General features: G+C 40.2%; 1 protein-coding gene across 1 annotated transcript in view; it reads left to right on the top strand.

The window, feature by feature from the left end:
* Window positions 1-3,585: 3,585 nt before the first annotated feature.
* Window positions 3,586-14,545, top strand: part of rapgef5a (Rap guanine nucleotide exchange factor (GEF) 5a) — a 45,758-nt gene continuing 34,798 nt past the window's right edge. The window contains exon 1 of the mRNA XM_026155512.1: window positions 3,586-4,691. Within this exon, the coding sequence (XP_026011297.1) occupies window positions 4,548-4,691 (144 nt within the window). The 5' untranslated portion in view covers window positions 3,586-4,547. The remainder of the gene's footprint in view (window positions 4,692-14,545) is intronic.

A 14,545-nucleotide genomic window follows, 5' to 3' on the forward strand; every position in this document is an offset into this window, starting at 1 on the left:
GTCTGATGGATGAATGGTGAGGGGGAAATTTAGGATTTGGTATTTTGTCCAGGACATGTGGACCAGAGGAGCCAGGGGCCGACTCAATGGGCTTTAAGTGCTACGTAGAAATAATGTGTCCTTTTCCATCCTTTGGCCCTGACATTATCACAGTAGCATGGTGGATATCATATACATGTCTTGATTATTTCTAGCAGGGTACAGGCCTATTGTCGTTATTAGTGTTCCTTGCTATTCCTACTGTTAAACACCTGCACTTGGGTCTATTGGTTTTAATTGACATGCAGTCATAAAGTAAAAGAAATTGTGACCAACATGCAAAAGTGAAAAGGTCTGTGTGGAGTTTACAGTTCATCATCTGCAAGTACGACGAGTGATGGAGACAGTTGATATACAGCATGTCATGACTGTGCGTCTGTAGGTTTGACATGTGAAGGACTGAAATGCTCCAGCGGGCTTTTGATCAAAAATAAAAATAGTTTTGATGTCTTTTTTTCTTTTTTCTCTGTGTGTGCTATTCAGCTGCCAAACATTATACACTGTCCCATTACCTCTAACAGCCATGGTGGTGGTATAATCTGAGTCCCAGAAAGGGGCCAATTATCCCAGATTACACGTTCTATCAAGAAGCAGCCTCAACATCTGAGTTGTACAACTGAAGCCGCAGCACTCGAGCTGAACTCTGTTTGGCTTTATGTCGTGTGGAGCATCGGGCTCAGATCCTCTCCTATCTGCTGTATTAATAAATTCATTCTCTTTCATGTCATGTTCAGTTGAATTTTTTAATCAGGTCATTGAACATTAAACAACTTCCCGAGAAGGCTGCACTTTTTAAATACATATAGTGAATTTACTCTTTTCCCCCATGACTCATAAACCCACAAAGAATATCCAGAAAGAAATGCATGGTGTGTAGTGCAAGTAGCAAAAACACATCCTTCTTATTATGATGCAAGTGGACAGCAAACAATATTTTACTGCTGGAATTATGAATAAGAAAAGCTTTATTGCCCCATATAATACCAATGAATTTTAAAATGTGTTGAATACATTACAGAGGGTATTACAGCCTTGTTGCTTAGGCCACTGCGCTCCTGTGCAGGCCGAGCCCCCAGGCTTTGTCTCTCATGTGCATGCCACAGAGCCAAACATATTTTCTTCAGAGATTAATACGCCTTACAATTCATAGTCTATTACAGTACTAGAAGGTACTGTCACCTGCTTACTTATTTCCCAAGGGGTCACCACAGTGGATGGATCCGCATGACTGATTTGGCACAGGTTTTATGCCGGATGTCCTTCCTGATGCAACCATCCCCCAAGTTTGGGTTTGTGTCTCCCCCCAGTCGCGAACTGCCGATCTTTTCCTGATTGTAGATCATGTGTGTGTATTTATGTATGTATAAAAGAAAATAAATAAGCATAATAAAATGTTATAGAAACAAAGAGAGCGAGAGATCTTTCATTCATTCCTTGGATCTGAAATCGTACTGTTCCAGCAGTTCCGGAAATGTGTCAAAATCCTGTTTAATCCAGAAGCAGGCCGGATATTTCTTTAATCTGGATTTTGGTAAGAGTCTGTGACCCTCAGAGCAGCAGCTAATGTTGCAACCTCCTGGGTTAGGTCATAGACTCAGTGTAGTGTTCACCCTCTTGATTGGTGGATTGTTGAGCCCATTATTGTTACAATGGCATCCGGTTGATATAAGTCTACTGGCTCATGCTCTTTGTTTTTGGAGCCAAATGACACACAAAAAACTAACAAACAAACTGTAAAGAACAGTGATTATCATGTTCACATTTGAACGTATAACTCATTGGTGCTCTCTCCTGGTAAAACTATGTAATAACAAGCAGTAACTCATCGGGATAATATGGGGTGAGTGTCGCTACAGCTCACAATGTTTGTCTATTAAGACCTCAACAGTAAAACAGCCTCTGCACATCCATAATGTGAATTTTCCACAGTCACCAGATCTCAAGGATACTCTACTGTATTGAGATCTGGTGACTTCGGATGCCATTTGAGTACAATGAGTTCATTGTCATGTTCAAGATGATCTGAACTTTGTGGCATCACTTCAAAAGATGGGTACGCTGTGGTTATAAAGAGGTGGACATGGTCAGCAACAGTACTCAGTTAACACTGTGCCAGATGGGCGCAAGAAAATATCCCCCACACCATTACATCAGTATCACCAGCCTGAACCATTGACACAAAGCAGGACTGATCCATGCCTTCATGATGTTTACACCAAAATCTGATCCCACAATCTGAATGTTACAGCAGAAATCTGATCCGATTGACAATGTTTTTCCAGTCTTCTACTGTCCAGTTTATGTGAGCTCCTGTGAATTGTAGTCTCGGCTTCCTGTTTTTAGCTGACAGGATTGGCACCTGCTGTGCTCCTCTGGTGCTGTAGCCCATCTGCTTCAAGGTTCAACATGTTGTGCGTTCAGAGATGCTCTTTTGCATACCTTGGTTGTAACAAGAGATTATATGAGTTATTGTTGCCTTATCAGCTCAAAGCAGTCTGGCTATTCTCTGTTGACCTCTGGTATCAGAAAGACATCTTTTGCTGCTCACTGGCTATTTTTTCTTTTTCAGACTGTTCTCCGTAAACACTAGAGTTGGCTATGTGGGAAAATCCCAGCAGATCAGCAGTTTCTGAACACTCAGACCAGGCGGTCTAGCACTAACAACCATGCCACATTCAAAGTCACTTAAATCACCTTTCTTCCCCATTCTGATGTTTAGTTTGAACTTCAGCAGGTCACATTGACCAGATCTATATGACTAAATGCACTGAGTTGTTGACACGTGATTGATTTATTCATTGATTTCTTTTTTTTTAAAATAGATTTTCATCAACGAGGTACTGACAGATGTACCTAATAAAGTGGCTGGTGAATGGAAGTTTTTGGGCATTTCTTTAGTGCTTTCTTCTTGAAATTTTCCATCAAACTCTTTTTTTTTTGTTGTTCATTTAACAGAAATATACACACCACTTATGCAATATCACTTCAAAGCCAAATGAAAAACTAACTGCTTAGATTTAGTCCAACAGAAACACAAGCTCCGCAGCTGGAACTCAGAAGACTTTACAAATCTTTTATTCTTTTAAAAGAATAAAACTTTAGTTTACTTTTATTGTTGATGACATACTTAATTCTCCTTGGCTTGGAGGAGACCAGTTTTAAAATGTTCTACCACTATTTATTCAGCTTCTCTTTGTTTAGTGTCTCTGTATCTAACTTAAAAATGCCTTGAATGGATGTTTCTCCTGTAATTCTATTGGTTTGTTTAAATCACTCTTATACTGCACCGTTCCTCTCCTATCAGACTTCTGGAGACTCTGGGTGCTATTATCACATGTCCATCTATAAATTGACATCTTTACCATTCATTTAGCGTCATATGATCAGACTCTATCTCTATGCTTTACAGTCAGGGCCATGCAATCGCTGTGGCACCCAGATTTGTGCCATATATGCGGGAACCTGTCTGAGCTGGATAAATTAATCCTGGGCTCAATTGGATCAAAGATTGAGTTTACAATAGCTAACTTTCCATTTGATTTAGCAATGTTTTTTGTGTGGCACTTGCTGACGAATAGTTTTTGATTGTTCACAAGAGAATTTATAATGCTTGTCATGTATTATTCAAAAATAATAAGTGACATTATTAATGTGTTGCATGCTGTAATTAACGGTGATACACAAACACCATCTCGTTTTTCAGTCTAATAATTGCTATTATGGACTTCTATGGTAGGGCGAACCACATAAGAGACATCATGAGGCAAAAACTTACAACAAAGCTACATGGTGTACCCCTCTCGCACAGAGTGGTACACAGGTGCTTCTGAGAAAGGTTAAGCTGAAACGTTAGGTCAATAAAATATGGATTAAAATGAGGAAAATGCTCTCTTGAATGTCAGCTACCTCGAAAGGCACACCCACACAGGTTCGCTCTGTGGCGGCTCTTTGTTTACCTATGGAAATTTGAGCCAGGTAAAGTGGTGACGTAGCCCTACCGGGTGCCGTCTGCTTCTTCTTCTTCCCCCTCCCTTCCCCCAAACACTGCTGTCATTAGCTTTCAAGTTTTCAACTTCTAACAGAAATAAGCAGTGACACTATGGTGCCAGCTCCACCAGTCCCTGTGAATATTTCCCCCGGTGTAGACAGGCTGGTGGAGGATGAGAGGTGAAAGTGATGCAATGTTCGTTTGCACCTGTGACACCCCCTCCCGCGGACAACACAGACACACACAGACACACACACACGAACCTGGCAGCAGCCTACCGAAGAGTAGGACGCTCGAGCCATTGGGTGGAGCAGCGGCGTCGCGTGCTGCGGAATACATTGAGTAGGTCGTTAAGGCTGCGCGCGGTTCGGCTGCAGATGCAGGTCGCTGAGTGGGAGCGCGAGGCGGGGGGAAATGGCGAACAGGCGCGGGCGGCGGTGCACCTTTTGAGGATATAGTAGGCACCGGGAGCGCAGGCAGGCAGAGAGGCGGCTCGAGGACAGAGAGAAGTAGAGGAACCATGGAGGACTCGGAGCCCGCAGAGGACGGCTTACTTGCGGGCTTGCGGTGGAACAGGAGCGCAAGAGACCAAGCTCAGCTGAAACACAAAATCCGGGATCTGCCGGGACTACTGAAGCACGGGCTTCACCTGCGGAAGAAAAGCGTGAGTACTTCAAACCGACCGCTGTCTGACTGTCCGTCCTTCCGTGTTTGATGTCTGGTGAAAGGTGGACGGGTTTTATTTTTTTTAACAGTCCCGACATCTCGCCGTGAAGGCTCTGAAGCCGTTTCGTAAGCCTGTCACGACTCAGGTGTTTGTATTTTGCTGTGAACAGCGCTGTCGCAGAGGCACCCAGTGTGTGTACGTGTGTGCGCGCGCGTGCGTATGCACGCTACATCCATAATAACCAGAACTGCTGTTGGACACCATACCTTCACACTCTGGTAGTCAAGGCAACACCACCTCCACCATATTGACTAGATACACCTACTTACATACACTAAAAATTAGACACGTTTATAGATATGTGTATATATATATATATATATATATATATATATATATATATATATATATATATATATATATATATATATGCACATATATAAAGGAATGTGCGTAGGTTCACTGCTACATAACACAGTTATTTTGATTGCACAGTAATGTTCTGTAAGTGTAGTTTTTGTTTTTCAGTAGAGAAATAAAATAAATAATTATGACGAAATGACCATCACAAGTTCTGAGTCCACTGTGATGTATTCATATGATTTTTTCTGTTTAACTGTGTGCCTGCTCACCCAGAAATCAGAGATAACAGCATCAGACAGAGAAAGCATTCATGGGAGGACATAAAAAGAAGTCTGGACTAGCACCTACTTGCATTTTTGTTTGTGTAAATAACTTTAACGATGTATTGGTTATCAAACTAATGTCAAACGATTAAACATCTGATTGAGTCAGGTCTGTTCTTTGACGAATAAGCTATCCTAATATTTATATATCAAATCAGAATTTCCATCTGATGTATCTTTGAATTGTTTTTTTTTCCATGATTGGCCAGCTAAGCAGTAACTGTGACTTGATATGCCCAACTGTGGCACTAACACACCTGACAAGCCAAATGGCTGCTCAAAGTGTCAGTTCTGCTCATCTTCATCATCAGTGGCACCCAGGAGGGAAAAAAGGAAAAAAAATATGTCTCTGAGTTCCCTCCTTAGAGATCAGAGACTTGTGTGCCACTCCTTCCAGTCCCACTGGAGAAAGACGTGTTAAAAATATGCAACATTTGTAGTTTAAAGCCACATAGGACCAAAGAGATAAACACTTTGTCATGTTCCATCTGGTCATTTTAACTGATGTTTGAATGACCCACTGATCGGGGCCACTCAGTCTCCTGTTACCTGTTTGTATGATCCCGTTTTCCAGTCAAAATAAATCAGCAGCTGTACACGACAACTAAAGTGAGTCCACTCAAGAATGTTATTATAAAACCACCAGAGAACGGCTGCATTAGAGGGTGGATTTACCTCCTTTTGTGAATTAACCATGCTTTTTGTGCAGTACCCATGAAGGCGAACATAATGGCAGGCTTGAGTAGATGAAGAATCTTTCATTCTCTTCTGATATCTTGGTGTGAGCATTCTATGTTTGTGCGGGTGAGTGTGATGAAGCATAGGTAAGTAGTGTAAAGGTATGGGTGTTTTGCACAGACTGGTCCTCACCAGGCTCTTTTCAGTCGCCTCTGCTTCACCTGGCATACCCACAATACACTTTATTTTTATGTGCACAAAAAAAAATCAAAAAGTTGTTGGATGGGAGGTTCCTGGGATTGTTTTGCATTGCACTGCACCAGCACCTGAGGCACTTGTCTAAAGATGCAACAACATATTTTGTGGCTCAGAGGTGGGTGATACATAGGAATAAGAATGATCTGACCACATACAGTAAAAAGAAAGCCCTTGCTGTCTTCGTTGATATAAATATATGCTTTTTCTTTAGTTCTGACTGTTTGCCCAACAAAAATCATGCTTAAGTAAACAATCTCCTTCCTGGGAACGCATCGGCTACTTTGCTGACTTAGTCTCTCGGAGTCACAGCCCATATATTTCAGTGCTTTGGTGTAGCCTGTGGATATATATTTTACATATAAGAGTTGTGGTTTTATCTGAGATTTTTAAAGTTAGCTTAACTGAGAGTTTTAAGATTGCTTTGCAGAGAATGCAACTGCTCATCTGGATTCAACAAAAGCTTGTTAATTGGTGATTGGTCATTAACACTGGAGAGTTTTCTGGTACCCTCCCACAAGATGCACATGTCTTGAGATATTTTACTTTTTAATACGTGTATCTGAAGGCATTCATAAGTCCTCAGTATCCTGCGTGAGTGTTTTTTTTTTTCACATTATCTGATTCTTTAATGTTTGGTGACAGCTCATAAAGTGAATTGAGCTTGTTGTCCTGTACGGAGGCATCTGTCGCCTAAAGTTGCAGCCTGCAGCAGCCTCACCTTGAAAAATCCTGTCCTGCATTGTAGTCTGTTGTGACTTGCTCTTGTATTCAATTATTACTCCTTTATTGGCTGCGATGTGACAGGTGCAGGGAGATTTGCTAACCCTTTAAGGGCAGTTGAAATGTCAGTAACCACAGTGCATTGTAGTTTTTCAATAGAGTTTGGCGAGTGGCTAATTGCAATTTGGCAAGTCGATTGCCATTTAATTTTTGTCTTGGTCATGTTGAGTTTGTTTATCAAATGTAATAATCTGTGTTCTTTAGTAAACAGGCATTCAACCCATGCTTAAAAGCAACATCGGTTCAAAAAGCATGGAACTAGACCAACAACTGCATGTGTGGTTCTGCACCCTGATCATTTAATAGCATGTATTGTCTCTGCTGACTTGTTCATGTAGAGTCTGCAGGCAGCGGCATCCGTTATCTGAAGCTACATTCACGTCCTTTGGCTTAACGTTTCTCCTGGTTTGAAACCAAAATAATCCCAATTAAGTGCTTCATATCCTTTTAACAACAGCCTCTTCCGTGATTGTATTTACTGAAAGTGGCATGTGGGGTGCTGGGACTCCCCCCGGCTCGCCCTCTGTGCGTGTTGAACATACCTAAAAGGCAATGCTGCCAACAGTAATAAGAAAAACTGTCAACTGTTAGTTTCCCTTGAGCCAGATTCTGTGTATTGATGTCAGTAATTTTGTACGGTAATATAGAATTTTCTGCCATAATTGAAGAGGTGCAGAGACTTTGCGTTACATTAGCAGGAGTGCTTTGTATTGCCTGATTCTTGCATTTCCATGTGTTTGCATTCTTAAAGACAGCCAAGGAATTATGCATGCTAACTCTTTACCCCCTTTGAAGGACTACTAGGAGTAACCCTTGAAGCTCTTTTCTGAACTGAGCGGTTTCTGTCATATTTCACGGAAACTTACAGAACAAAATGACTGAGTGTGCATGAGGAGTTAGTGAGCTTAGCCTCTGCCAATTTGAAGCTATGCTCGGAAAAACTCGTAAAATATTCTAATGGTCATCAAACCAAATTTGGGAGGTTGTTAGATGTTGTTTATGAGGAAAGAGTTAAAGATGGAGGAGGTGTTTTGAAAAAACAAATGTGGAGTGGCATATTTGGAGAAATAATCTTGTGCACTCTTGTGTTTTTTTTTTTTTTGCTTTGTTCTGTGGTTTTGTGGTTGCAGCTTTTAGCCTCGCTGCTAATGAGTTTATGATAGACTACATGCTGGAAATTATACTGCTGCCCCCACACAATACCAAGTTTTCGTATCTAAATGGTACTTATAAAGGTGTGTTTTATAATACAATTGCTATAACAACAATTTGAAAAGTTAAGCCTTTGTGTTGATTCAAACTTGAACTTAAACATTCAACATTTTCTTCTGCAAACTGAAGTCAAATATACAGCATTCTGCTTTAGGCGGTAAGATGAGATTATGAAACCTTAAGCACTCTTAATGCGAGCTATCTGACTTTATGATCACTGTCTTAGAGGAAAGCTGGTGATATTTCTCAGAGGATGATCTCATTTCTGCTTTAATATGCACAAAAATAGTGGCTTGTGTTGTGTTCTATGTCTTCCAGCCATATTTCCCTTCCATAAGGCATCCTACCTTAATGTAAGTAAGATGAAAGACAACCGAGGAGTAGAGAGGCTCTTAATGGCCACAAACTGAGAAACATACTAATGTTATATCCAACGTTTATGTTTTTTGTTACCACTTTTGGAGCATTTGACATAGAATTGTTAGGTGCAATGAACATATGTGATGTTACGCAAGGGGTATTTACCCCAAATAATGATTATGTTGACAAAACAAAGTACAAAAAATTGCAGCCCTGCAGCTCTGTTAATTTCCAAAATTATTTTGGGATTCAAATGTCACACAATACTTTCTTAATTCAGCAAAGTAATAGCTTTAATTTTTTTTTAAAAAATGTTAGAAAACAGCAGTCTACATCACCAGATGGTCTGGTAATGGTTTCAGAGGGCTACATCAAATCCAGCTAGTATTCAGTTCCAGACTTTGCAGCCTCATGCTAAAAACTGAGTGAATTAAATTTTCTTCCATAAATCTATGTTCAAAACACTTTTACTGCAAGGTGAAGTAGATTTTGATATAACTGTGTATTTTAAAGAGAAAATGTCTGACAGTCCTTTAGGTATTTTTATGCAGACTCCATGCAGGTTTTTTCTACATGGTCCACTGTGGAGAGGCTGCTCTGCCATAAAGCTCAGACTGATTGATGGAGTGCAGCAGTGATTGTTGCCCTTCTGGACGTTTCTCCTCTATCCACACATGATCTCTGGAGCTCAGCCATGCTCCATCAGGGTATTGGTCATCTCTCTTACGAAAGCCCTTCTCCCCCGATTGCTCAGTTTGACCGTGAAAGGGTTCTGGTGTATCCACGTTTCTTGTATTTAAGAATTAGGGATGCCCTCGGACAGATCTGCGCTTCAACTCCTTCTTGTGTCTGAGCAGTCAGTTCTTTAAACCTCACGCCAATGTGACGCCTTTCTAAATCCATTAAAAGTGTAGAAACATCTCAGAGATTATGCACAGATACAGGGAAAACCTAAGTTATAAGAGTGTAAATACTCGCAGGAAACCTTCAAAATAAGAAGAAATTGGAGATTTTTGATCAGGCAACTAACTCAAGACTGTTTTATTTTCTGTTCTTAGATGACAGAAACAAATAAAGACTAACTGAATGCGTTTAAGCCAAAGGTCATGTGCCTGCAGAAGGGCGTGGGCTGTTGGATAGGTTTCTTAACAGATTAACTGTGCCTTTGTGTGCTTGGGTATTTATATGTGTCTATTGAGCTATAGCTTCTTTGATGTCTTTATTTTGACTTGCTTGTATGACAGATGTGTTGAGGAGTCGACAGGAGCTTAGTGTGTGTGTGTGTGTGTGAGAGAGAGAGAGAGAGGAGGGTTTGCCAAGCATACTGTGCTACAGCTCTTCACTGTGCTCAGCAATCTAATCTGAGTAATCCATTTCTTGCAGATAATGACCTCGCTCTCTCTCCTCTCTCTTGCTGTATACACACTTTGAAGTCATCACACAGATAAGCGTGTCAGCATGTGCTCTCTCTTTATAGCTTTCATTCATCTTCTCTTCTCTTCTCTGTTATAGGATACAACATGGCAACATATTGTATGTGTGTGTGCTTGTTTGAAATACAAATTGAAGCACAGACAAAGAGACAAGAACATAGCAGGCAGTTTTCTTTTTGTGTGAAACAGTATGAATGAAACACCTCTGATGCTGGTATGTGTCTGAAGTATGTTTGTGAGAAGAGATGATGGTAGAAGAAACAAAGACTTCGTGAGAGATCTGTATTCACCAGATGAGGAGAAACAGAGATGGAGAGAGAAGATACAAGGACCATGACAAAAGAAAGTCAGAACAAGATAGCTACAGAGACACAGAAACAATTTATTTTGTCTGTGCGCTTGGCTGGCTGGTGTGCTCTACTTGATCCCCAGTCCAAACAGTGCACAAATACAGGAAAGAAGCTCTGTTGCTTACTAATGTAAAGGAATATGTCCACAATGACCTGACATATTTCAGAGCAAACAACGTTTTACTGAAAATAATGACAGAGCAGATCAAACGAATACTCAAACCTCACATTTTATTTTGAAGGGGAAAAACTGCTTTTGGACCAGAGATCAGTATATTTGCATAAGGGGAGATAAAAAATGGACAAACCGATTAATGTGTAGACCTTTAAAGTGGTTTGCCATCTACCACTTCTAACGCGTAATGTGTGGCCTAAACTCGAAAAATATTTCATGACACAACTGAGACCTCCACAGGCAGCTAACTTGGTTAGCAAGATGAAGTAAAAACTCACTCTTAGGGTAAATGGGATGCAAATTTTGCCAAGTTTCCTTTTTAATAAAGCTTATAGTTAGGGCTGAATCAGTTGACCCTGAATCCACCCGTAGTTATGCTCCAATAGGTCTCGGCTGCTGGGGGCTTCCCATGATACATCGAATGTTTTTTTTCTACACTCACTTCTTTTCATCACTATGTGTTTATACGACACATCACCCCCAACTGGTCGCAGCAGATTGCTGCCCCTTCTTAAAGCCTGGTTCTGCTGGAGTTTTCTTCCTGTTAAAAGGACGTTTTTCCTTCCCGCTCTTGCGAAGTGCTTCCTCATAGAGTTTGTCTGATTTCTAGATACCAAAAGCATTTTTGGATCAGGGTTAAGTGTTTATGTTTCTGCTGTCAAATTGTGCAGCCAAACTGTACGAGCGGCACGCTATAGCTGACTTCCTTCATTTTTCTGTTAGTTCTTTTTCAACCCCTGAGGTTATGATTAATTTTCTGAACCCTGTCACCTTTAGAGAGATGCAAACTATGTATTTCCCCTGGTATCGTTTTTGGTCTTAGGTAATCCAACCAGCTTCTGGCTTTAGTTTTAAACTTAATGCCATGAGTAGGAGTGGTATTGATCTTCCCATCAGACTCTCATTAAATAAGCAAAGAAGCATATATCTCAGAAAGTGAATCTATTTCTATAATGAAAAGTAAGCAAGTGTTTTGTAACTTGCATTAAAAAGAAGTGCAGTCATACACTGTAGCCCTGAGTGTGTCTGTATGTGTGTGCGAGCCTGTGACATCACAGACAGTATCATCGCTCAAATGAGGATCTCACACACACACATACGCAGCTCCACATCTCACTAATCACCACTCTATTTCATTTTCTTGCAACTCAAAGCCACAGCCAAGCATTTCTCTCCCTCTCTGTCTTGTTCCCTCTACCACTCGTTCACGATTATAATTAAAACGATCTCTCCGTCTCTCACTGCCTCATCTCTTTTCCTCTCCATCTGTCATACTCTCATACTTTCAGAGACTGATGTCAATTGTTCAGCCTTCCTCTTTTCTTCCTCGTCTTGCACATCATCACATTTGTATTTCTTCATCTAGATCTGTCTGCCACAGTTAGGTGCTTTTCATTTGATCAGGTAATGTTTCTGAATCGCTCTGCTTTCATCTGGTGGTTTGGTATCGCCAGCCAGCGAGAAGCTAAGGGCAGCAACGACTGCCTGCAGTTGCTCAGTTCACTGCAGAGGTTTCTGCTGAGAGTCAAACCCACAACTCTGTCAGTGATCCTGCTTCACTGACTGAGCTCCCAGACCAGTTGCACTCATGTTTCAGAAGGTTCTTATCTGTCTCTTTTTAATGAATGATGGCAACGTGATTGTCATTCTAATACAACCCTGCAGTTTCTGTTTTATCTCGAGAGTACTACCAAAGCATTTTAAAAGCAAATACTAGTATGTGATATTTTCTTACCCCAGATCAACTGATAATGATGCTAAATTGTCCTATTTTTTTTAAACCACTAGAAGAAAAATTGTTATTGTTAAATTTGAAAGAAAATCTTTATAAATTGTGTCTGGCAGCAACTATAATATTTATATGGGATGTGTCTCTATTCAGTTTTACTAACAGTGGAGATTAGGAGAGGGGTACCACAGTTGAGTGAAACTGAGGGAAGTGAATGCAGAAGAGTGCAGTCAGATTTTAATCCACCATGCAATTTCCTGATGGAACAAAATGCAATAACTAGCCAAATGAATTCTTCTCATCAAAACTGTTTAAGCTGGGTATTTTTGCATGACATGGTAATATAGTGACCACTTACAGGACCTTTGTGTACTGGAAAATAAGCTTTCAAAAATCCAACACAGACAGCAGGTTTTGCTTTAATGCTCTCCTGTATTTTTGCATTCATTTTGTCCTGTTACACAAGCACTGGATTTAACAGATGGCAACAGGTCATATAGGGTGACGAATTTGAAGTTTCTGGTTCAAATCATCTTAACTGTGTATGGAGGTGGTCAGGAGAGAGTTTGTGTCTACAGCCATCTGTAACAAGGGAGCTCTGCGATAGTTTAGAGCTGTGTTTTAGCCAGTGGTGGTGGGGATCGTGTCAAAATAGTTTGAGGTATGAAAGCAGAAAAGTGCCGTAAGGTTTTGCATACCTGGATAGAAAAGCACACAGTGCAACACAGAAATCAAAATCAGTTGTGGATTGGCCTCTCCGGAGCCTGAACCTCAACACTGCTGAAGCAGTGTGGGATCATGTTGACAGAGAACAGAACAAAGGGCAGAAAAAATCCAAAGAGCAGCTTTGAATGTCTTTCTACTGAGCTATCCCTGAAGACTCAGGCTGTATTGAAGGATAAAGGTGGCCATACCAAATATTGATTTTTCAAGCTTGTTAGAACTGTAGTGTACTGTATTTCTCTGTATGCACACGTTTTGATAAATCACTGCATCTATTTCTGTCATGTATTTTTATCTAGCAAAATGTAAAGAAATGAGGGTAACTGAAGACTACACAGTACTTTACATAGTGCCCCTTCAGAGCAATAGTTACCTCGAGTTGCTTTTACACTATGACAAAGTCATGACTTAGTGGGACTTGAGTATAATGAAGGCATCATTCACATTATTAGTAACACCTTTGCTCTATTTGAAGTGGCAAATACCTAATTTCTTCTGTCTGAGCTGAGTTATTTGAGATAAAAACGAATAAGACAGCCACTTCACCTGGCAGGTAGAAGCTTGTTTAAGCTAAAGTCTCTTACCACATCTTGTTTAGAGAGAGGTGATTTTTCTATAACTGAAGAGTTAACTTCGAAAAACCCCGGGCTACACCAGTGATGATTTAGGTGTGGCATTATAAAGTGGAGTTAATGTTTATGAAAATGGTCATCCTGTCCTTAGTATCTGTGCTTGAATGAGAAATATTTGTAGAGATTTTTCATTTTGACTTTATTTATTTTCTGCTGGTCACTGTTAACAAAGGTTTTTTGTTCTCTCAAGTGTTGAACAAGCTTTGTCAAAGACTGGGGGAGGTGAATAGTAACAGGTTATGGATAAAGTAACACGTTTTTTTACAATCATTGTAGCGAGGTGCTTTTGCAAAACTAATATTAAGTACTGGCTACATATCTGCAGTAAAGACTGCATTAGAGCAAATGTTTTCATAGTTGGTTTAGTCAGGTTGTACTACAAATGGGAGTTTACTGTTATACAGTAAAATGTAAAGCATATAGTAAAGCATTTTTTTGGATTAAGGTGGTAAATTACAGTTTTTTTAAATTATTATTCTACTGGTTGAATGTTATGCTTGATTAATTCCTGACTTCTCAAAGATGTCCAGTATGGGTATAAAACATTTTAGCTTGGGTTTTTTTTGTAGCTTATTACAGGTGGTTTAATAAATTTATTAAATTAACCTCTGTACCTCATATACAAAGGGGTCTTTATTCTTTGAAAAGGAACATAAAAAATTACCAGTTGTTGTATTTTTAAACCACAAGGAGTCATTAACTGTTAAGACCCACTCAAATGGGGCTCTTAGGAAGCAAGACAAGGAGTTAGGAAATGACATCATACTGTACACACTAGAGTGGAACAGAAACTGTGGTCTCTATGAAGTTCGTTTGCGGTCTACTTGATCTAACA

Source organism: Astatotilapia calliptera, chromosome 22 (assembly GCF_900246225.1).
Source record: "Astatotilapia calliptera chromosome 22, fAstCal1.2, whole genome shotgun sequence".
In the NCBI taxonomy this organism is placed as follows: Eukaryota; Metazoa; Chordata; class Actinopteri; order Cichliformes; family Cichlidae; genus Astatotilapia; species Astatotilapia calliptera.